Consider the following 24175-nt stretch of genomic DNA (forward strand, 5'->3'; position numbering starts at 1 on the left):
CACTGGTTACATGGGTAAAACTCCAGAGCATACAAGGGATCTGCCCCAGACTGCCCAGTATGAAGTTAAGCTTATTTTGGGCTAGTGCTGAGTCTCTTAGATACATTTACGTAAGTACAGCAAAGAAAACAAACCCCTCAGGATTCTCAGACATTGCTTTTTAAAAGGTCTGTATAATTTATTATGGAATTTGAGCTTTTAGCCATTAAGTTACAACAACAGTGCATAACTTGACATTCTTACAGTTGTACATACACAATGGAAAAGACATAGCCCAGTGCTTAATCCAAACAATGCAACCAAGTAAAGTACAAGGTTACCATAAAAGACAGTCGATTGTGAATGGACCAGAAAATTCAAATGGTTCTCTGCAGTTATGTTTATAGTAGAAATAACTGGCTTCAAAGTTTTGGACTTAAGCTTCAGACTAACAAAATGATGTAAACTCAAAATTACTTTGCTCTTCTGAATTAAGGATATGCCATTTAAAAATGCAGTACCATTACCATGTTTCAGATGGTGAAAAGCAGCTCCAGATCCAATGGAAGTACAATGGAGAGTTTCCAGGCAATGTATTCTTCACACAAACACATGCAATTATAGAGACATTCTACTTTTAAAACTTTCTCAAATCAAGTTTTGCAATACAGCAGGATAGCTGAGGAGAGAGATCAGGACCCACAATGAATAAAACCTGAAAGTCTTCAGGTTGACTTGTGCATGTTTAATCTACAATTCCAATTCCCAAATCTTCACGCATCACCTAGGAGAGAAAATGACACATTAGTAAAGATCAGTCTCCAGGACAGAAGTCATTTTTACAGCCATTCTAGTTTGAAAAAAACGCTGCCATCTTCTATGTCAGAAATGCTAACTCACCATGGTCCTATTATAAAACTGCGTTTCTTCAGCTTGCTCAAGGGGAGAGTCTTGCTCTTCCCTCCTTCACCCCAACTCCCTGGCCCTTTAGCCCAGCTCTTTTAAGTTAACTGCCCAGTGAGGATACTGTTTCCTAGCTTGTCAAAATACAGCTTAAACAGATAGAACGTTCTGTCACTTAAGCTGAATTAGCTCATCTAACACTCAAACTGAATGCAAGAAAGAGCAAAGTAAATAGAGCAGAAAAACCAGAAAGAACCAGTTTATCTCTTCTTGTAACAGCAAGCTATTAAATCAGTCCAAGCCATTGTGCAGTCTCACCCAGCCTGGTGACTGCAGACATAAAACACAAGAGTCCCTTGTCAAGCTGCCAACACATTTGATTCACCCAGCAGCCCACATCAACAACTCCATTCCCTCCAGGTTAAGCTGATGAGATACTGCCAGTTGACTCCTCTATTAGATTTCAGTTCTGCCTCTTTCTGGAGCTGCTGCATCAGTACATTTTTATTGACCTCAGTATCTCTGTCCTGCACAAAACCAGTGTGCACGGCCAAGGGCTTAGAACCAAACCAATGAAAACTACACATACACAGCCTCTCCAATCAAAAAAAAACCCACCCAGAAAGCAAACAAAACCCCCCACAACCCACCTAAAACATTGCCCCAATATCATCATTACTGTCCTGATTCAGGGTGCTAAAGGCTCTGTTGAGGAACAGTTCCCCGTTTTCCTAACACTTGGGATGTCAAAGTGTAAGAGAAACAGGTTTTTATTGCAAGTTGTGGCAACAACTGAAAAATGCTCCACAAATTCAGAAAGCTGTTTTAAGCTAAGCCATTCTAAGGTACAGTTGGTATTGCTGACAGTAGTTGCGTGTCTAGGCAGGACAAGTCTGCTTTTATGGGGCAGCTAAACAATCAGCCCAACCTGCTGCGTCCTATCTGTTGCCCCGATCAAGCTCATCGCAACCTGCAAGTGTAGACACTGCCTATGTCTCAGATACCCTCAGCCTAGACAAGCTGTGGCTGCCCCATCCCTGGCAGTATTCAAGGCCAGGTTGCATGGGGCTTGGAACAACCTGCTCTAGTGGAAGGTGTCCCTGTTCACGGCAGGCAGGTTGGAACTGGACAATCTTTAAGGTCCCTTCCAACCTAAACCATTCTGTGATTCTATGATCCCATGGAACACCACAGGGCGTAGGAAGTGAAGTAACCATCACTGTAGTTTGCTGGGCTCCTCTCTGCACAACTACTACTGCCTAGTCTTAGGGAAAGCTTAGCAGGCTGGGCAGGAAGCCTTGAAGACCAATCCTGATTCAGGAAGTGATGAAAATAAAGCTTTTATGTGTTTGACAAAGTTGTTGCAGCAGTGTTTCCCAGTGCCAGTTACACCCTGGCACAGAACCGGAATTCCCCAGGTGTAACAACCCAGCTGTGGCAGGAATATACTGGTGCTATTTTATTAAGTCAGAATAGATTAAAAGCATTCTCCATGTAGTGAAATCATCCTACAACTCCTCTGGCATACCTCCAAAATCTAACACTAATTACTGGCAACAGGTTACTGGGCTACATTCACATACTTGGGGGGGGGCAGGAAGGGTGTTAAAGGCGGGGGAAGGAGTTACTGCTATCTAATATTATTTCCCTAGTACATGCACAGAATCTCCTCCAAGCATTGCTTAGAGCCAAAGAAGTATCCACTCTAGTGGTCATTAAAGAAAATCCTAATTTTCTAGTTAAACTGATACTGCAGCTCATTAGGCTCATTGTTAATGTGCATTTACATCTGAAATGTCTACAGCTCATTTTTTCTTGCTAGTTTAAGCAGTTATTTACTATCAAATTCCTTTTCCAGTTTGGCATGTGTAGACTACTGATAAACTAAAATTTCTGAGCAAAGAGGCACTCCCAGTCTTTAATAAGCCCATTTAAATACACTCTTTCCTCCTGTTTATAAATAACTCAAACTTCACAAGTTTTCTCCCCTAAAAGTACACATCAGAACTACCAAAGCCATGCCAGTGAACACAACTTACTTTACAACAGTAACATCCCCTAGTCCTGTTAGGGATATTCCCCATGTATTCACCATCACAAGGGGCTGTCCACTTTACATGGGCACTGTGCTTTAACCTTTGTACAATCATGCTATATTAATGTCTGTAAGTGAGAAACCCTCTGCCTGAACACAGCAAAATCTGACAAAAGGACAGAGGTCTCAGAGACAAGTCCCTGCATGTTTTATGAAGAGAAAACAGATCAGGGCATAGAGGGGAGGGAGGGCGGGTGTGTGTGTGCAGGGAAGGTAGACAACACAGAAGGAACTCAGAACGCATAGAGCATCAGATCCCGCAGGAAGCAGGCCACAGCCTGAGCAAAGAGCCAGATTACTGATTCTCCAAAGGACAGGGAAGGGAGCCACAAGGTACCTACCAGGTACCTACCCTGCAAAAACATTCATAGCAGGGGAAAATAAAGACTTGTAAGTTCTGACCTTCATATAAGCTTTTGATAGGTGAAGTGCAAGAAACCAGAAATACCAGTTTGATCTGACATAGTAGGCCCAGATCAACAAAGTCTGGGAACCTCTATTTACCTACATCTGCCTACACCTGTTTAAAGTTACATATTAGATGAGCTGTACCAGTAGGTCATGAGCTTCATGGGTTTAATCCTCTCTTGCTGTCGTTTCAACCTCCTAGGTTGTCTTTTTCTTGTCCTGTACTTTTTGTCCTACCTCTCTTCTTGCTAATACGTGTCAGCTTTTTGACTGAGGTCAGACTAATGATTCGCTTCGGAAGACTTTTGTCATCGTGCTTCCAAAGAGAGCAAACTGCTTGCTGGAGGCACTGCAATTCGGCCTTTTATTGTCATCATTCCTCAGCTGACCTTATGAGATTCACCTATAGCAAAGCCAAACTACACACAAACCAATGTGACTGAAAAAACTGTAAGTACTCTTGCGAAATTTGAAATGAAACAGGTACAGCACCATCATTAGAAACATACTCTGTCAATCTTCATATTCAGGTATTTTTCTGTCAGTACACTTCACATTTGTAACCACGCTTTTTGGTTTTCAGGTCCCAGCTTTCTGACAGATCCCAGCTTTGATTCTTAAGAAAAGTTGTTGGTTTCACAGGTATTACAGTAAAGCTGAAGTACTTACCACATTTCTCTTCTCCAGCATGAATACTGTGCTGCAGGTATCAGCAAGACACAATCCACAGACTGACAAGACTTCTCTTGGTAACGCCTTTTGGTTCCTCCTTGAGCTAGAGTTTAAACCCCCTCAACGTTTACTACACCAATGTTCAGTTTTGTGTTAAGGAAGAGGGAGAAGACTTAGTTTCTTAATATTGAAGAGACAGTTAAAAAAGGCAGTTCTGGAAATGTTGATAAGCTTCTTTTGGAGACATAAGTGTCCCTACATATTGTTTGGTTTAGTTATGGGTTGTTTATTTGTTCAGTTTTGGAGATGGTTGTTCAGTCATATTCCATTCTCATGTGCTTCTTGTAAGATAAAGGCATCACAAAAACTTGCACCTGCTGGTGACATCAGAACTACAACCTGACAATTTTCCAGTAAACCTAAAAGTTACACTCCTACAGGGAAGAGGCAGATTTGTCTTTCTTTAAAACAGGCATTAACAGGAATCTTTTGGAAGAAAATTTAGGATGAAACATCTGCTCTGCAAAGTAGAAGTTCAGATTGTATTTCCCCAGCTGAAACCTCTGACATTTCTGGAACATTCATTCTAAAATTAAAAAAGTTATTGCTTCTATTGAAGCGCAATATACGTTAGAAAAAGAATTGCATATTTTCTTAAAAACATTCCAAATACACATTTTAAAAACAAAATGCACTCTAAACCAAATGTCTAGTAAAAGACACCATTTTAAGCAACCTGCAGTAACAGCTTTACAAAAGAAAATTGAGGAATGTAGCATATTATTTAACATGACAATGCTAAAATCCTAAACAATTCACTTAACACTCTTACTAAGCAGTGTTTTAAATATACATGTTTCTTTACAAAACAGCTTAGCAATTCCTTATACCACTTACAGTATATAAATATTTGAATAAGAGGTCATAGTGGGAGATGCCAGGGTTTGTATTTACTCTCAGATGCTTCAGGTTTCTTAAGTGTTTTACTATAAGGCACAATACTGCTAATCTAAAAGAAAGGAATAAAAGCTAATGGCAAACCCAGCCAGAACTCCTAATGCAGAATATCCAAGAGAAGAATTCCAGCATCCTTATGCAAAGGAAAAGAAAACAAAGAAAAAACAAAACAAAACTTTGTAGATCCTAAGAAACAGTTTCAGTTGGTACATAACAAAGTGGAACAGAATGGGAACAAGAAGGAAAGTAAATTCTTATAAATAGACTAATAAATATATTTCAGCCATAATTAGCCCTTTACCTCTGTTCTACTGAGTTTAAGATTGAAAGAGGTAACCAGTGTGCATATACCTAAATAAGTCTACATGCTCAGCACGTGAAGACCACCTAGAACAACCTATTACTGCCATATTCAGTATAAAAAGCTGGCAAGGTGGAGAAAGTCTCCTTTGTTCTCAGCATCCACTCAGAGTAGAACACATTACAAGATTACATTAGTATTTGTTACATGTACAGGAAGTTGCAACTAGCAACTTTTCATGACAAAAAAAGATATGCAACATATCCATGAAGTTATTTCATTCCTTCAAGGTCATGTTATGTCTTTTCTAAGAACATTCATCTCTGATTACAACAGATCAGAACTTTCAGAACATTTTAATGGTTGTAGTCTTTTAAGTGTTCTCCACATGTACATACTGAATGTAAATAGTGCATCCAAAATATTTACCAGTTAGACATTCTACATTGTTTTCACTGCCTAGTCTTCATCTTTGTTAAACCCTCTGGAACACAATGACATTGTAACAATGCTTACAGAAAAGGGTTATTGCATCTTTTTTTAGGATGAGACATCCAGAGGAGATCTTATAAAATCCTCCTACGTACAAAATTCTTAGTTATTAGCCCTTTTGGAACACCAGCTAGAAAAGTTTGAAAGGTAAAATAATTTACATTGTTATTTTTTCCATTAACTAGACAAAAGTCCATACTAATTAAATAAAAAATAATAGTTCTTCAACAGTCTATTCAAGATATCTTCCACGAAGCAGTTCAGTGGGAATTTCCATTAGATAGATGTTCTCCATGCCGGTTATTACTGACATCCACATCTAAAAGTCAGGAATTAGAGGAAAATTTTTTTGTTGATTTACCATTTTAATATGTTTTATCTGTTACACTAATCCAAACTCTGGCAACAAATTTCATATTCATATGTATCTAAAGTTCTCACGATTCTCTGGGTAAGTAATCCTCTGTTTACATCTTTCCCCCTCCTCACCCTCTCAAGACCAGTTTTCTCCAGCTCCATAGAATTCTCTCAAAATTTACCTCCTTGTACTTTTTGATCAGTAGTAACATCACCCATTCTGGTCCACACTGCAATACTAACACTATTAACATCAGACAGAGAATGGTTTCTTCTAATGCAATGAATGGCATTAAGGATTGTCAAGTAATAAACTAAATCTTTACTTACCAAGTAATGCTGTAGTTTCACCTGCATCCTCTTTTAAACTGGTACACTGCAATACAGATTCATTAGTGGAGGAAGCTGACAACTCGCTTACTTCATTTCTGTCATCATCTTGTAAAGCAATACTCAGACTTCCGACTGAAACACTGCCACTTATTGATTCAGGTATTGGAACTTCAAGTACATCTTCAGGGTCCCCCTTCAAAATTAAATATATTTAACTGACACTTTTGTCTACCATTAGGCATCAACATTCCTCCACACTACCACTTTATAACCTCAACTTATTGAAAAAAAGATCTGTGTGCTCTGGGTATAGTGTTGAGCAGTTTTTGCTTTCACTATTATTGTCTGACTGCAAAGAAACAAAGCTGAGCAAAAGAAAAGCCACTTTTCCAAAACCACCCCAAAGCCAAGAGCAGCAACAGGAGTCATCAATCCAGCCAGCACTTTGGATGGAATATTTTCAACACTAGCAACAGTACTGCTGCAGTCTGAACAGAAACAGGCTCAGCACATATGAAGTATTCACTGAGTAAACCTATTGATCCCTTATGAGTTTGTGGAAGCCTCTGGTTTTCATTACTGTAGTTGGGTAAACTTGGACTTGTTCTTTTGGTTTTTTTTACCGGGGTGAGCAAACATTTGACATCAGAACAAACTTCCCTCCTCCTCTACCTCCAGCCTAACTTTGACTCTGTTCCAAAAACGCGAATATGCTGGCTTCTCACTCCGCAGGAACACAACATCTGCAGCACAGCCACATTAATTTATTTCACCTATCGTATAGCATGAGCTATTTCTGATCCATTCTGAAAGTTAATTCAATGTCCTACACACACAATTCTTTTCTTAAAATTAAACAGACCACCTTCACTAAGCCATTGCCATTGATATTGATATACAAACATTATTTATACATAAGTATACAGCAGTACAAGTAGTTATTCTGTGGGCTTCATAATGAGGATTTTTCCCCTCCTCAAACAATTAGAAAGGCCCATCTTAAGATTTAAGACATTCTAGGCTGATTCTTTCTTTAGCACCAAAGCAGCATATTTTAAGATGTACTGAATTTTAATAAGCTATAGAACTGCTACAATTGAACATAAGTTAAGACACATGTGAATCTCTAATCTCTGTATGTGGGCAAGGGGCATTAATAACTTTAGTTTCCAAAATGTAGGCATTTAAATAAGCACTTCAACTACAGGATTCAATAGCGCTCTACCAAATCACACAGACATGCTGACTGCAGTTCTTTCTTGTAAGAAACAGCATAATGCAGAACTAGACCACTGATGTCCAGTCTTTACAAAACAAAAGCCAGGTAACAGGACTTAGTGCCTTCTTTCTACTTTAAGCCTTTAAATTTTTTGAAGCAGCTGAAGTATTTTTCCCCATAAAACTGAACTGAGCCTTCAGCCTCTTTGCAGAAGGTTTAGAAGGTTTAGCAGATTTCTCTAAGGCTGCACATTCTTGTCTGCAGTTACATCACTCAGCAAGCACACTGCTGACAAGCTGCCTTGCTCTTCTCACATTTTCCCCTTTCACATCAGTAAAAAATTCACACAATCACTCTGCAAACTACATTGGGCAACCTAGATCAGGCTGTAAACTAAGCTAGGGAAAAAAAAAACCCTGAATGATTTCCTACATTAGCTTCAGTGGAACATGAACAACTGATGCATAAGCAGGACACATTTCCCCTATTCCATTAGAAAAAAAGGGCTAGGCTTTGTATTTAATGTAATCCCACTTAACCTGCTTCCCAATGTTCATTCTGTCTTACAGAGGAAGTATTACTCTTCCCAGTTAGGTCTGGCATCAGTACCCTCTGCCACAGTATGAATTTAGGGAATAAAATTGTTCTGAAGGTTCTAGTATTTCAGTTTCCAGCATGTATACAAATGGACAGATATATCCTTTTGCATGTAATACAAGTTACATCAATCCAAGAATTCAAAGTGATCAAAAAATAAGCTGCTAACATAGTATTAGAGTAATAATAGCTATTTCACATGTCAAAAAGCTAGCAACTCTTAGGTATAGTCTGACTCAACACACAGAGTGTGCCACAATCTGGTGTGTGTATATATATATATATTACATAGCACAAGTATTGTCACCTTTGACAAAAAAGTAATTCATGTATGTCTTCCACAGATCTGCAAAGTCTCTGCAATGAAGAGAAAAGCTAGTCAAAACACAGACCTAGTCTATGAACAGAAGGTCCCTGAAAACCAAGGAATACCCCTATTTTCTAAAGATCTCTGTAGAAAAGCAGAAGAGAGATTCATGCTTATGGCATTTTAGTGGAACTCAAGACTATTTATCAACAGTGACTGAGTACCCTACTGCATGTGCCTTCATCTCTCTTTTCTGGTGTTGTCAGAAAGAAAAGAGAGCACATCATTTTCTCTACTTAACCAATGTCTGATGAATGTCTTTAGGAAGGTTGTAAGTAATGGTTCATTTATAGGGATAACACACTGGGTGTATGTGGAAGTACAAAAACATTCAAGATAGAAAAACTTATTTTCTTCCTTTGAAACACAGTTCTCAAGATCAAATACATGCTCTACATCTATTGAATTAGACTGCATTTTCACAGTTTGGGCTAATTGCCTCACCTTTGCTTCAACTTCCTTACTATCATCTGCTGGAGATAGAAAAAAATTCATTATCACAGAAGATTAGACAGAGGATTCAAAAGCTGCCTGGTACACTGTTTAAGCTCTTACCCATTTCCCTTATTTTTCTGGTTCTCTCTCAATTATTCTTGCAGCTTTGCCCAACTTCTTCAGTCTCATCAAGTAACAACTGTTCTCACCCTTAATAGTTACATGAAATCTTTCTTTCCTCCTGCACTGTACTTCTACCTTGAACATTAAAGCAAGTGTGCAACATACCCAGTATCCCAGAGCTTTGATAACATCTAATTTGCACATTGGACAAGTTCGGTGGTCCAAAAGCCAAGGGTCAATGCATGTTCTATGGAAGATGTGCCTAAAGAAAAGAAATGCCTTTTAGAACTTGCCATGAAAGCTACATACTATTCCTTCAAACAAGGTGCAAGTCACTACATTAAAAAAAGAAACTTATTCCTTTAGAGCCTTGACAATTAGTTACTGCTTAATTTACTAGGACAGATCCGGGTCTGAAATATCATTTTCCATGCTAGCTTTCTGAAATCAGAGATACTAACCACAAGGACACCACAGAGTTACCAGTTCTACCCTAAGCAAGCTCTAATTCACCCCTGAACTTCTAACTGCTCTTTCTCCCTGCATAAACACAAGTGCCTTTCAACATGCACAGGCCATACAGATGGCACAGCTTCAGCTCTGACATCAGAGTTTCAGAAGTGTTTCCAGAAAGCTCATTACATATTTCTTAAGGAAAACATGCTAAAGGGGAAAGAACAGTTACAGCAACTTACTTGCAAGGCAGAATTCGGACAGTGTCTTTCAGTTTGTAGTTCTCAATGCACACAGCACAGTTTTCCACATCAACATCTAAGCCCTGAATATGACAACACATTTAAATGCATTACATCCATATTTCATTACAAAACAAGCTTTGTGCAATAGCTAGCTTCACATAATGTAAAATGCATAAAGTGGTTTAGCAAATTAAAGTACCCCCCTCATTTAATTCAAGATTCAATCAAGAGGTGATTTGATCAAGTGATATCAAATACTGAAAGCAACCAAATACAGATTTTCTAATTCAAATAGCTGTACAGAGTACCTCAGGTAATTTGGTAAGCCTCAAACACTGGCTTTGCTCATGGGAGCCCAGTAAAATTTCAGTTTAAAATACCTATAAAATGGAAACATTAAGAGGCCAGCACAGATGAAAGCACACAACCTAACTTTTAACTGATGGTCCCAAAGACTTCCAAGTGCTCAAGTAGGAAGATGCTCCTGGGGTAAATACTGCAAACCCCTTCACCACTTCCCCCCCCCCCCTTTTTTCTAACACATGCTAGATAGAAGACAACTGAAGTATACATTTTGGGGAACTCTCCAAGTTCACACCAGAGAGACAATCAAAATGCCACATTTCCCCACCTCAATTTGTTAGTGCTAGGTGTTTAGTATCTTTCCTAACAGGTCTTGCTGTCATCTTGAAGACATGCTTATAGTTGCAGTGCAAATATGATGATTAACTTCAGATGCAAGCCTTTGGGCTGCATAAAACTTAAATATTAGAAAAACAGACAGAGGGCAAGCTTCTTCCCTTTCATCCCCCACAAAGTAAGTATTTTTGTTTACTGCTTACTGAAGCACTTCGCTTTGATTACCACAAATGCTCAAATGAATTAGTACTGCAAGGAACCTTTCAAGTTCAAGGCAAGTTTCTCCCTCCTTTGAATGTTATCAACTTACATAATTAACATCTTAAATTCCCCAGTAAATCAAATTAAGACTTTTTTTCTTTATTCTTTTTTTTTTTACACAAGCAAAGTTAAGACAAGTACTTGTTCTATACCAAATACTTTTTTTTTAAGTTGGTACAAGAGGCAAAATCCAAGCACACCATATGTACCGCATGCTCAAATGAGTGTCCATTTTCCAATAATCCCATAAGCTTCTCAGGAAAGATCTACATGACAGCAAATACACTTTTAAAATATTGACCTATTTTTAGTTAAATACCTCAACCCCAAGTGAAGTGATAATGAAAGACTGCACTGGGTCACAATAAATATACGCTATTAAATGGCTAAAAGGAAGTATTTGAAGAAACCCACATTTACAAAGTACTCATTTCCTTATAAATTTACATTAGTTAATGAAAGTACCTCTGCATCAGTAAGTTACATAAATTTGCTGACAGTAGGCAGTCAAATCAAATTAGAAAACGTGATTTACCAAGCAGAATGATATTAATATTTAACATGCATTCACAGCTACAACCAGCATACTGTATAACAACTTAAATTCCCCCATTTTCTTTATTTTAATGAAGGGTATAGGAACTACCTGGTACACTGCAAAACAAAATAATCTCATAATATAAATCCTTTTCAGAGGTTTACTGAACAGCTGCTTAAAAGCATTTTAACATCCTCCTTGCAGTTGTCACCATAGGTTTCAGCATGGACCTTTTACATTCATTTCTTTCTACATTACATCCATTTCCTCCTACATTACATCCATTTCTTCCAACACTGATGTTATGCTTTGATACTGCTTTACAGAAGTTTTTATTCAACTCCATCTTTCTTGATCGCACCACTGTATGAACAGAAGTATGAATATGCCTCTGTGCACAGCCTGAAATAGATTACTTTTTGATGGAATTCAGAATATAATTAAAAGTAACCAGTACTTGTAAAGTGCTAAACATGCTGAACACGTAAGAGGCAAAAAGGCAAGTTCAAAGGCAGTTTGCTAAATGAAGGACATACTCTCTGTAGCATGTGACCTGAGCAGCTTCTGTTCAACCACAGCTTCTCGGGTTCTTACACTAAAGTGTCCTTTCTCATTTCAATTTTATTCATGGATTAAAAAAAACCAAAACAAGTAATGCTTGTTTTCCACCTCAGCAAATCAGTCCTCAAGTAAAAACCATCTTTAAGTAAAAACTAGCCAAACAAGACAAAGGTTTGGGGAAAAAAATGTCTATAATGGCAGAAGCTAATTTAGCATCTAGGATCAGAGCTGCCTGAAAACTAAAGGTACATTTTCTTTCAAAACCTTGGCTTTTTCAACTTCAGTTATTCTAACACAGCTGTAAGTTTAGGCCATATGGTATCAAAGCTAACTTTCTGAAAGCTGCTTTAATTTTGTTAGAACAGCTTTATTTCAACACACAGAAATGTACTTCTAAGAAATTTTCTAAAAAATTTATGCTTTAAGCCTATACAGCTCCTTAATGTATTTATATGTCAAAAGGTGAAACAAGTTTTTCATTTTCCGAAGCTTTTTAGATTTCTGAGGCCTTCTGATCAGTAAAAATATGGATTTTTTTTCTTTTAAGGGAAAAAAAAATTAAGATTACATCAGCTGTAACAACTGTGCAATCACTAGGTCCTGGGAAGTATTTTGCAATCCACCTGTTGATGTTTACAAGTGCTGAAAGGATTCATTTCCTCATCTTTACTGTATCAGCCCTACAGTCTCCTGCAACATTTTGTATAACCAGATGCTATTTGCAATAAAACAGCCTTACATTTCACAAGTAATTCAAATTTGACTTGCCAATTTTAAATTCTGCCTTCTAAGCAAAGGCCATAAAATGTGCCTGAAAATGTAAGTCATACTTGAATTATGTCACGAGAATTCTATAAAGACATTAAACCATTTTTTAAATCATACAGCAATAATCAGAGCCACTGAATTACCTTTTCTCCACGTTTCACAGTATGCAGCTGAAGCTGGCTGATTGCTTTCTTGGTTTCTTTCCTATGTCCCTTGAGTAAAGATTTTAAGTATTAGTATACAAGTTAGTTTTAAGAGTTAGATTTCAAAGCTTTTAAATACTTCCCATGCGGGTCACTAAGTCTTCTGAATGCATCTAAAAAAATCAAAAACAATTTCTGCCTAACTACTTTGTTTTCAAAATATTTCCACCCCACAGATGTTGAAGAACTGCAAGTCTTGCATTCTTGGCTATTGCAGCAAGCACCATCTGTAAGCATGCTGTTTTTTACAATGGCCTCAACTGGTGTAGAACTACACAGACCAAGCTATGTGGCCTAATATTGTGACTGCCTGCATTAAGGGCTTTCCAGCACAGGAAAACTGAAATAAGTGTAGGCTTTGGAGGCAATCGGAGCCAAAACAGCCATATTACCAGACCTTCTAGTTAGTCAAGCCCATGAGCACATGGTACTTTTTGCACCAGCTGAAGAGAAGGTGGAATCCTGCTGGACAGCCTACAGCTGGCCACCAGGTCAAAAGGCTGCTCATAGCTATTAATACTTCCCTTCAGTTAAACACTGTCTCACACATTATACAAAGCTCTGCACTGAAAGGACACATTATGCAAAGGAGATGACAGGAAAGGCTTAACAGACATAAGATACCATACTGGACTTCTATACAGTAACAATCCTAATTATCCTTTGAGGGGAAGCAAGAAAAGAAAGCAGTACTGTATTCCAAGACAAAGCGCTAGCTGCTCCTAGAAATTGAGAAACTAAACACTCCCAATTAACAGATGTTGATCTGTATAGCAGCAATCCTCAATGATGAAATACCATAAAGGAATAAAAAAAAACCCCACCACATTATGGCAGCTTTACTCTGTAATTATAATCACAATGTCTTACACCATTTAATGAACTTACAGTATTGAAAATTGGGATTATTTTTTTTATGGTGTTAATAACAGCCTTAAAGTTCTCTCAGAAATAGACTAGCAGCAGCATCTATTCCACCTTCTCTGTCAGCTCAGGGTTTTTTGTACAGTCCTGTTTTATCTTCAGTAGCAAGGAGGTCTTCCAAAGTTTTACTGCTAAACCAATGTTAGAATAAATCTTAAAGATACCCATTTTCACCTTCACTTAGCAGTTTCACAGTAGCTTTCTATAAAGCATAGCTTTAAAACTCTCAAGTTTACATTATACTGGAGTCAGTAAGACAAGCAAAATAAGATGGGGTTAGAGAAGTCAGTTATTTTGTTTCCAGAAGTCTTTTAGGACTTCTAAAAGAGTCTTCACCAAAGTCCTTGACTCCTATCTTGTCCAAAATTTTCACTACATGTTCAAACTTTATGCATGGTTTTGTAAGCTTTTGTTTTCAATGGCCATTTGAGGAGGGAGAAGTGAGAAAGTGTCATAACCTCCTAATGCTAGGCAATTTCACTTAATTAAGAAGCACTTACCTGACAAGCCTAATGGCAAAATTTATTAAGAATCTGTGGCACATATTTCTGGGAAGCATCACATTCATAAACAGACAAAAAAAATGCTCTTAGAAGCGTTACTGCTCATAAAGCACCTGAACTTCCCTTAGCATGGATTATCCTGAAGCCAACAGGAAGAAGCAACTTTCTTCAAACAACTATTACAACACAAAACCACACCCCCTTTCTCTATAAACACTTCTCAAAAAAATTTGTTTTTCTTGAAACTATTCTCAGAATGCGAGTTTTAAGACTTAAAGCCTAATAAAAAGGACTCTAGGGAACAAAGATTTCAAGTAGATTGCTACTTGAACCAATACAGAAGTCCCGTGTGTTATCTTCAGTTACACAAAACAGAAATCAAGCATTGTCCTAGAAGAGTCCTTTAAGTCTAAATGAAAGCTTAGCGTCCTGAAGACAAAGATTCCATTCCTTCCTCCCCAAAGCTAGAATCTGAATGTTCAAGCAGGGAAAGTACTCATGACAACCAGGCATTTGAAACTACTTTCTGTTTTTGTTCTGAACTGAGGATTTAAAAAAAAAAAAAAAAAAGAAAGGAGATAGCTGCTTTCGAGAAACAAGTACAGCTTTAGGAGAAAAAGATGGTAGAACTGCTGATGACCATGGAAGGAACCTAACCTGTTTGCAAGAGTTGAAAGGCACAGGGAAGTGCCATCATAAGGTATTTTCAAAACTCGGCTAGACTAGGTCCTCAAAAACTCCATTTAAGTTTCTTTCTTGAGCATAGGGGTTTGAACCAGATAGCCTCCAGAGCTCCTATCCAACCAAAGTTATTCTATGATGAAGTATTACCCATGGGGGGGAGAAAGTAAAGCTGACTTCTTTTAACCTATCAAACAACAGGAATGTGGAAAGGGCAAATACAGAGCAAAGTTACTCCTTCATGATCTTCCCAGTACTCCCCCAATGCTCAGTGCTCCATGTAGTCTGAGAGAGCTGAATCTCACCGCACATGCTGCTGCAATTCTGTACTCTACAGTGGAGCGGTAGGATTACAAGTATCAAAAGCAGTTTGTATAAAGCTTCAGAATAAAAAAAATGTAGCCTTTACTTGTGGGTCTTAAAAAATTTACCGTGGTTCCGTACCATGAAAAAGAGTCTCATTAGGGAAGTTAGTACTTTCATCATGAAAGTTACCGAAGAATGAAAATAATTTTTAATGTCAAACGGAAGGAAGTTAAGCTAGGCAACAAATCACACAAGAAGCTGCCTTTACTCAGGTGTTGGCAAGTGGCTAAGTATATTTCTGAGTATTTACGAAGATTTAATAATTATAACGAGCCAAACTCCCGATGTCAATTAGCACACTGCTTATTAGCCTCACTAACCATTATTGAATGGCATTCACAGATACTAAAGGAGCAAAAAACCAGATCTTCAAGGATGCTTCAATAAATAAACAAAGTTAGGCAACTGATTTGACATGAGAAGACTGTAAATACCCTGAAGCATTATTATTTCTAATTACCTGGTTTCCAAACTGTGATCCTGTATACAGGAAACGCTGTATATAGTAAAATATGAGCCAAGCGAGCGATATAATCATCATGGTGATGAAGGCAATAGCTACAAACACAACCGACTGACCACTAATATATTCCTGCACATGTCGTGTGCCAACGACAATAGTCATTTTTACTGGAATCCCTCTTCGTACTGGCTCCAATATCTCTATTCCTTTTGGATAGCCAACCATTATCACCACTGTATTTCCTGTTCCTGTTGGAGGAGAAAAAAAAAAAGGAATGTCAATACAGTAAAAATGTAGGCATTCTGGCTTGATAATAATTTGGGCCTCTTCAGTTATGATCAGCTAGCAAATTTATAGGGAAACCTCTGAATTTTTTCACAGGCATAGCACACTTGATACAAAAGTTTTCTACTAGTAAACTTTATTTACTTTATGAAACTCTCAAACACAAGATAAATAGCAAAGATGCATCTGCTGAAGGCCCTGTACTCATTGCACACAGTAAGGGGGGATAGTGATGCCATGAAAAAAAAACCCAGAGAGGTTATACACATCTCATCTTGAAGTTGCTGAAGTTCTAACATGCAACTCAGGAACAGCTGGTCCCTATTTGTCAGTGGGGAAATCTTAGCTGCAGATGGAGACAATATGTGAATACCATGAAGACACACATTTAATTATGTTTGAAACTTAATCCATAACACAATTATTCTGGATATGTGAACAAAATAAAGATTCAGGTATGTAGTATGAAATTACATTAACAACTGGTGAGACAATGGAATAGAGGCTGTAGATGCCCCATCTCTGGCAGTATTCAATGCCAGGTTGGACGGGGCTTGGAGCAACCTGGTCTAGCAGAAGGTGTCCCTGCCCATGGCAGGGAGGGTTTGGAACCATTTGATCTTTAAGGTCCCTTCCAACCCAAACCATTCTATGATTTTATGAGTGAAATACACAAAGATTCTTCAATAATAAATATTCAAAATGTAATGAGACTTCACGACAAAGAGTTATCAAGAAATACTTTGGGACTCTCTTGAATGCATAGAACCACAGGATTTTTCTATTACATTAAAACTCAAAAGCACTCAATCTAAATGATAAAGAACCCAATACCAGGAGAGGAAAAAAAAAGGCAAAATAAAATTAAATAAAAACCAAACAGACCAGACACACACACACAAAAAAAAACCCTCCACACAAACTCTTCACCTTTTCACTGATCTATGCTGTTTTTATTTGAATAGTTCTCACTTTGTGCATACCAACACTGCTATATGCCCTTAACAAGTCAGGCCTATGTAGCTTACTTGCACTCCTACCTGTAAGAAAAAGTGAGACTAAGTTTGATTCAGAGAGAAAGTAGAGGGAGAAGAAAGGGGTTTTCCTAGCCAGAATGCTAAACCTGTAATGTCACAGATACCTTTTTAAGATCCCCAAGATTACCTACCTGTATTAAGACCTCCCACTGAAAACATGAAGCTTTTTCCCTCCTGGCTGCATTAGATTCACTACCAAGAAGCTATGTCAAAAGAAATGGTTGTCTAATTAACAGCATTACATAAAGTGAGTATTTTCAAAACTCAGTGCGGCATTCCAGCCTCACCCACCTCCCTTCCTACTAAGAAAAAAAGTTATTTACCTGAAATATTTAAAACAAACTCCTTTAGTTCAGATGGTTCTGGCTGTGACACCTTACCAACCTGACCACTTCATGCCAAGAGGAATTTATGGGAGTTTCACTTCTATATATAGCACAGTGAAGTGCAGACCATTTGTTGTGGATGAAACATCAAAGGTTCCAATTATTAGCTGAATAACCCGTCTCAATGCCAGTTGCTCTTTTTCAGCTTCATCTTACACAACCATCCCACTTTTGCTAACCTATTGTACAAAACATACCCGGCTGCCAGATACAGACCCAACAGAATAGCAGATTTTCCAAATAAGACTACATTTATATAAATTTTGAGGATGGTGTGGAGAGACAAGTAAGAAGATGCTACTGGGACAAGGCTCATCTCGTGCCTCCTCTCAGGTACCTAACTCAGCTCACCAGCCAGCCTGCATTGCTTTGCCTTGTTGGTACATTAGGAGTCACAAAGCAGCAAAGGTGAAGATGAACAGGACACAAACAACTAGTCTCCACTAATTAGTTCTACTCATCAACAATGTGCTGATCCACAAGATACCACAAGTCCAAGCATACTAAGAGACTGTTAATTAGTAGTATTATCCTCCCTGAACCAGCACGAAAAGCATTACCAGAGAGACTCATGAATCTTAGAAGAGTGCGAAACACCCCTTGCTGTCTGACCCTGCACAATGCCACAGGGACTTAGCAAGGAAAGAACTTATGAAGGGAGAAAGTTATCTCACATTGCTGAGAACTGTTATCCACATACCTAAATCAGGAGATTAGGTGCTATGTCCTTCATCGACTGCAAGAGTTACAAATAACAGGAGTGGTGATGAAGGATGGCTAGTGAACAGTACAGGAGCTCTGGAAAGATTTATGTGGTTTCACTCAGGCTTGAGGAAGAAAATGTCAAGGTTTGAAATAGCCTGGATTTTTCAATCAATAAAGATTTCTTCCTCAATCCTGAGTCAGTTTAATTCTGCCATCTAGTTCTCTGCATGATTTCTAAAAAAAAAAAAAAAAGTATTCAAAAAAACCCACAACAATCAGTAATGCCTTTCTCTGTTATGTCACTAGCAAGTCCTGCTATCGTCTAGTTACTTCCTTGAAATGGAAGTCAGGCTACTTTTGTGCAATGGCTGCTGCACACTGTGACACCTAGTTCTAGAACACACGTATGCCATGCATTTTTAAATAAATGTCCATTAAAAGCATTTTAACAGTTTTAAAGACTTGATGATGAACCTGCCATTAAAAATACATGCAACTAAACATGGTGGCCTTGAAGGTCACAAGACAAGGTATAAAACATTTGCAATCCACTATTACAAAGAGAGCAAGAGCAGACTCAGAGAAGCAGTTGCCCTGAGCAGACTGTAAGACTAAGGGCTTTAACTCATTCCTCACTAATTTTAGTCTTCTGTTCTGAAACACATTATTCAAAGACTGAAATGCTGTTGAGTCATTCAGTCAGCTTCAACTGCAACACGACTCAGAGACCTCAAATCTCATTTATAAAAGAACTTCAAGTGTCACATATACGCATCCACTGAGAGCGTGTTTGGTCGGCTTTACCCTTTTATAACCTTCTAATTTTGCAGTAACTAACTCTGCTAGAGTAAACTTGTTTTCTTTCCTAGATTTAATTAACACTTCAGTGCAATGATGTAGACTTGAAATCTGGTATGTGCCTTTTTTTTTTTGTTAACATTATCATAACAGTATCATAGCAAGACATACTCTAGTTTTTACCCTTGTGAGAAACACCAGAAAGCTCCCAGAGTTTGAGCACGTTGGTAAAAATGTTTGAGATTAGTCCTTAGATCTATTTAAGCATAGGCATCCTGCTAATACTGCCACAATTAACGCTGAATGTTCTATTTAGCTCCTGGTCCAAACAAATGTCTCTGACCTTTACCAGTTAACAGTACTCTAACAATCCATTGACAAGATTTGTCTCAACCATCTATTCCCACCTCATCTCACCAAATCCCTGGTGCACATTGTGTTTTCACCTGAAGAACAGGTAAGCAGAAGAGTCAAGTAATCAAGCAGTCACCACTGGTACGCATTCCTCTTTCTGTATAGGTTTCCAACAGATATGCACTCTTACCTGTAAGATAGGTGTAAGCATCTGCTTCAGAACATAGCAGATCAGCATCATGCAGTCACTGTCCAAGGTAAGCAGGTAAAACTAATTTCAGTTCTACCTTTTTAGTACAGTACCAGAGGCTTTCTGTAGAAAACTTCAGTAATATAGAAGTTATGCACCACTTCAGAATCCCAGGTGGTGATGAAAGCAATGTAGCAAGGAGTCGAACGTGCCAAGATTACCCTAACTCGGCCACTTTGGAGCTGGCAAAGAGCTTATAGAGCCTCAAGTACAAAGTTGTTTGCATTTGTTTTGTTCAATTACCTGCATAAAAGAAATTACAATGGAGGAAAGAACTAGTTGGGTGTATTTTGGCAAAGCTGCAGCAAATCAAAGACCATTTTCTTAACACAGCTAAAGTAATGCACTCAAGTCCCAAGCTTCCCTTAAATACACAAACCATGCAACAGAGCTCCACTTCAGACCTATCTGAAACTGGTGTAGCCAGTCTGCCTTCTTCGATTCCTGTGTCAAGCACAATCATAATTTATTTTGTAGTCCTCAAGGTATCTTGACACTTACATTCTGAGCAGGATCTGAAGTCAGAGCTTGAGAGAGTATTCAGAAATGGCTGGATGCCCAGCATAAAGTGTAACAGGAAAAATACAGAACCAGTAAACCCCTTTTTTCTTACCACTACAAATATACCTCTGCCTCCCCCTAATCTCTTAAGCAGCACTGAACCTCACTCTCCTTAGCCTGCTTGCTCTCTACAACACTCCACACCTTGCCTCTCCAGGCTCCTCTCCAACTCACACTCAGCTAATACTTACACTCAATACTTGGTTTCGGAAAAGAATCTGAAGCCTCTGTACTACATTAAGTTCACTGCCACCAAAAATGAAAAGTTAAAACTGCCTGCAAAGCCTGTATCACTGTAAAAGTGAAGTCTGAGTTTATACTATTCATATTCAGTAACATTACTAACCTCTTTGAGTCATTAGGTCAAATGAGTATGTTCCACTGGAAAAAGCCTCCTCAGCCACATGTGAAGTTGTTTCACTATAACTTCCCTTGGGGGGAAGCTCAAAGGTCAGCTTTTTTTTCATAAGAATATAAAAATGAAACATTAAGATCAGAAAAGTTACCCATTTATCATCCTTACATAATTCAGGCTGTGCCTTTATCAGCCATAACCATTGTTCCATCTCACACCATTTTCAGCGCCACTAATTGCAAATCCATTAAGAGAATGTTCTTCATGCATGTAACTCCACTCCTTAGTTACAGCACTGCAGATTTCCCAGAGTATTTATTCTCAGCACTCCTCCCTGAAGTCGGTTCTGTTCCTCATGTGTCAGTTCACAAATCCCTTCACAGGAATGGCAAACTTGGCTCCTGTAAAATGCAATTTACCTTCCACATTCTTCCTTGCCTTTCTTCTACAGACTTCCCTTCCCCCTTCAAAAAATCCAAGATTTAAACCAACAGTAATTCTTCCCTGTATTTCAAATTCAAAGTGCAATGAAAAAAAAAACACATTTAATGTTTGAAATTTTCAACCATGAAACAAATATTTGTGACTCCACAGCTAGTGATTATATTATATGATTGTATTCCTGCCCCATCCAAACCATCCTGGGGTGCAACCTGCACTTGCAGTCAGTATAAATAAGTAACAATGTCTTCTTGTATACATACTACACTAAAGTCTCAGACCTTACACAGGTAGAGCTTTTATGAGCAACATTCTGCCAGTTTAAGAAAAAAGCAACCAATCAGCAGTAAGGGATCAGTTCTCTTCATACCACTGATAGATGTAACTACACTAGCAAATCCAAACCTAAGCATAAGCCCAAGAAGGTTTTTATGTGCTGCTGTCAGCTCCATGCTGCACAGATGAAAGAATTAAAAAAAAGAAACCACAACCCACACAAAAAAACAACCAAAAAACCCCCACCCAAAATTATAAAAATGTGATAAACTAAGCTTGTTGGGAAAAGAAAGAGGTTCCATAAAAAGAGCAAATAGAATTAATGAGAGACTATGATGGGGCATGGAGAGAAATGTGGGAAAATTCCTACAGGGATGAAACAAAATTTCATAGTTGCTGGCCAATACAGACTGACAGCAAGAAAAGAAACTAACAGCTGGTAAAGAAAAAAAGAATTACTACCCAACAAAGTACCTTAAATGCCACGCCGGTTCAAAATCAAAGGTACACACCTTACCCAGCATCCTACCTCCACTTTCACAGCAGATAAAGAACACAATAGATTGGCCAAGCTAGCAGCAGGCTAAGAGGAACGGTAATCACGCCTCCAACTCTCACAACGGTGCCACTTGGTATTCCAAGAAGACTGATTTGTTTTCTATCCAATATATACATGCTATGAGCAACAGCCCCTTGAGATTTTTCAGCTCATTAAATTAAATAAGTTTTTTTGTCTTTAGAAACGCACTGTGGTTCTACTTCAACCAAGTCCCTTTCCCCTTGCTCAGGAGGCGGGAACAACAGTCTGAGCATTAACAAACTCTTTGCACCAGGACCATTTGAAAGAGGCATCTGCAGCATTTTTTATTTGCTCTGCATCCTCCTCTGAGGGCCTTCCAGTTCCTCAGAAATCTAAAAATGCAAACAGATTTTATATGAGAGTTTTGAGGGGCTTTTTTCCCCTTTAAGCATTTGGTGTTGTCATGCTCAAAAAAATCCAGAAAGACTTTAGTGTCATAGCCCAAGCAAAGACTGCCGTGACAGCACACCCGAGTTCTTAGCAAAAATCAAACATCCCTTCTGTAGACCACAGAATGATCAGCACACTCAGACAAGACAAGCCAGCATCCTTCCCTATGCTTCAGGTTTCCTACGGCATCCACAAGCGTTTCAGAATTACCTTATGCTTACAGCTCTCTCTCCCATCCTTTACAGACCTTGGCAGGAGAGAACGATGAAGCTATTGCAATGAAGCCTGTACCAAAAGCTACCCTCAAACAGCTTTTGAAGGCTGATGCCTTCAACGGCACCAGGAGGCATCTTCAGGATACCTGATGTGTTTCTGCGCAGCCTGCGGAACGGGGCCTACCTGCAATTGCTGCAGCCGTTCTGTCAGAGGGTAAAAAGCCAAAAAGGTAGCTATGAATGAACCCCCGCCCTCACCCCCCGTGGTCTGTCACACGGTAACCGGCTTCGATGGCTTCAACTCACCACCTCCAGGATACCCGAGATGCAACTTGAAAGACAGAAGACAGTCCCGGCGTTTCCCCAGGGCGGTTTAAAGGAAGAGGAAAGAAAACCCCAGCTCTCTGTACCATTTTTAAGGGGATCTATGCCTCCCTGCACCTCCACCCCTCCCCGCGCAGACCCACCGGCGTTAGACAAAGCCACCCCCCTCCCCAACCTCCCTCCAAAGGGCGGGGAGCGCCCAGCCCCGTTCCTCGCTCACCCAGGTGGGACATGGAAACGGTGCTGTTGCCGAAACGGGCCTCGTTATAGATGACCACGGCGGCTGCCCGCTTCCTCGCTGCGTTAGTGACCTTGTCCTTGAAGGTGCATCCGCCGCGGGCCACCAAAGCGATCCAGGGCGGCGGGTCGCCCTCGGGGGGCCCTCGGCCGCCGGGAGGCAGCGGCACGTCGTAGTCGGTGTCGGTGGCGCAGCCCTCCATGTGGCGGGGCGAGGCGCCTCGGGGGATGCCCACCAGGCCCTGGGCGCTCTCCTTGGGCGAGCTGTCGCCATAGCGGCCGCTCTCCGTGTTGCCCCGCACCGTGCGATTGCTGAGCGGCTCCACATAGGCCGTGCTCACCCACGCCGTGTACCACTCCAGGGCCCGCGCGCCCTGGACCACCGGCGCCAGCAGCGCCGCCAGCGCTGACGCCGCAACCACCAGCGCCAGCCGGGGGCGGCAAACCATGGCGCGGCCGCCGCCAGGCACCAAGGAGCGGGAGAGAAAGAGGCCGAACCTCTCCGCCGCAGCCTCTGCTCTGCTCTATCTCACGATCACCCAGCGCCGCGCAGGTAACCACCACGCCCCGCCCCGGGCGGAGCTCGCCCGCCAGCGCGGCTAATAGAGAGGAGGAGGCCGGGCCTCCCTGCCCTGCGCTACCGGCCGCGCATGCGCAGTTCCGCCCCGCAGCGTAGCAGCTCCTCTTCGGCTTCCGGCGGTAGGTGGTGGGATGTTTGGGTTGTTCTCTTCGTGGTGTGTGGGGTTGCGGTACGCTTCGGCTGCTGCTCGGGGTCACGCTCTGAGCGGAGGGAGCTGGCCCTCAGCGGACAACTGGTGCCGGCGTCGAGGATTAACCGAAACCGCCTCCGCGCCCCGGCCTCCCTGTACAGAGCAAACCTCGGAGGTTACATGGCCTTTAACCTCGGCCGTGGGCTGCTGCTATAAATCCAGTCCGTCCACTCGGGCAGTGACACATGCGTGGATTTGACTTAATGAATTTAGTGCTCCATCCGCCGGGGCACGCCTCACCCGCCTTCAAGGGCGCAGTGTGTGTGGTGGTTGTGGGGGAGTAAGCGTGGCTAGGGATGGAGAGGAGGTACAGTGGCACCTGGGAAAGGGATCAGCAGCTCAAGCTAGCATAGAGAAGGTACCTGTGC

General features: G+C 40.2%; 1 protein-coding gene and 1 non-coding gene across 2 annotated transcripts; both read right to left on the bottom strand.

Annotated features, from left to right (window-relative positions):
* Positions 1-153: 153 nt before the first annotated feature.
* RNF149 (ring finger protein 149) lies at positions 154-23558 on the bottom strand. The gene is made up of 8 exons (XM_061377588.1): positions 23021-23558; positions 15841-16091; positions 12847-12915; positions 9934-10016; positions 9404-9500; positions 6495-6690; positions 4055-6126; positions 154-763 (listed from the first exon to the last, which is right to left on the bottom strand). The coding sequence occupies exons 1-7, from the start codon at positions 23484-23486 to the stop codon at positions 6068-6070; spliced, it is 1221 nt and encodes a 406-aa protein (XP_061233572.1). The 5' UTR covers positions 23487-23558; the 3' UTR covers positions 154-763; positions 4055-6067.
* On the bottom strand, positions 3655-3770 carry LOC133225496 (small nucleolar RNA SNORD89). Its single transcript, XR_009729173.1, has one exon. It is a non-coding gene; the product is annotated as a small nucleolar RNA SNORD89 (small nucleolar RNA).
* Positions 23559-24175: the final 617 nt, after the last annotated feature.

Source organism: Neopsephotus bourkii, unplaced genomic scaffold (assembly GCF_033783945.1).
Source record: "Neopsephotus bourkii isolate Nb327-2 ecotype Australia unplaced genomic scaffold, CSIRO-AGI_Nbou_v1 NB_1760, whole genome shotgun sequence".
Taxonomy (NCBI): domain Eukaryota; kingdom Metazoa; phylum Chordata; class Aves; order Psittaciformes; family Psittacidae; genus Neopsephotus; species Neopsephotus bourkii.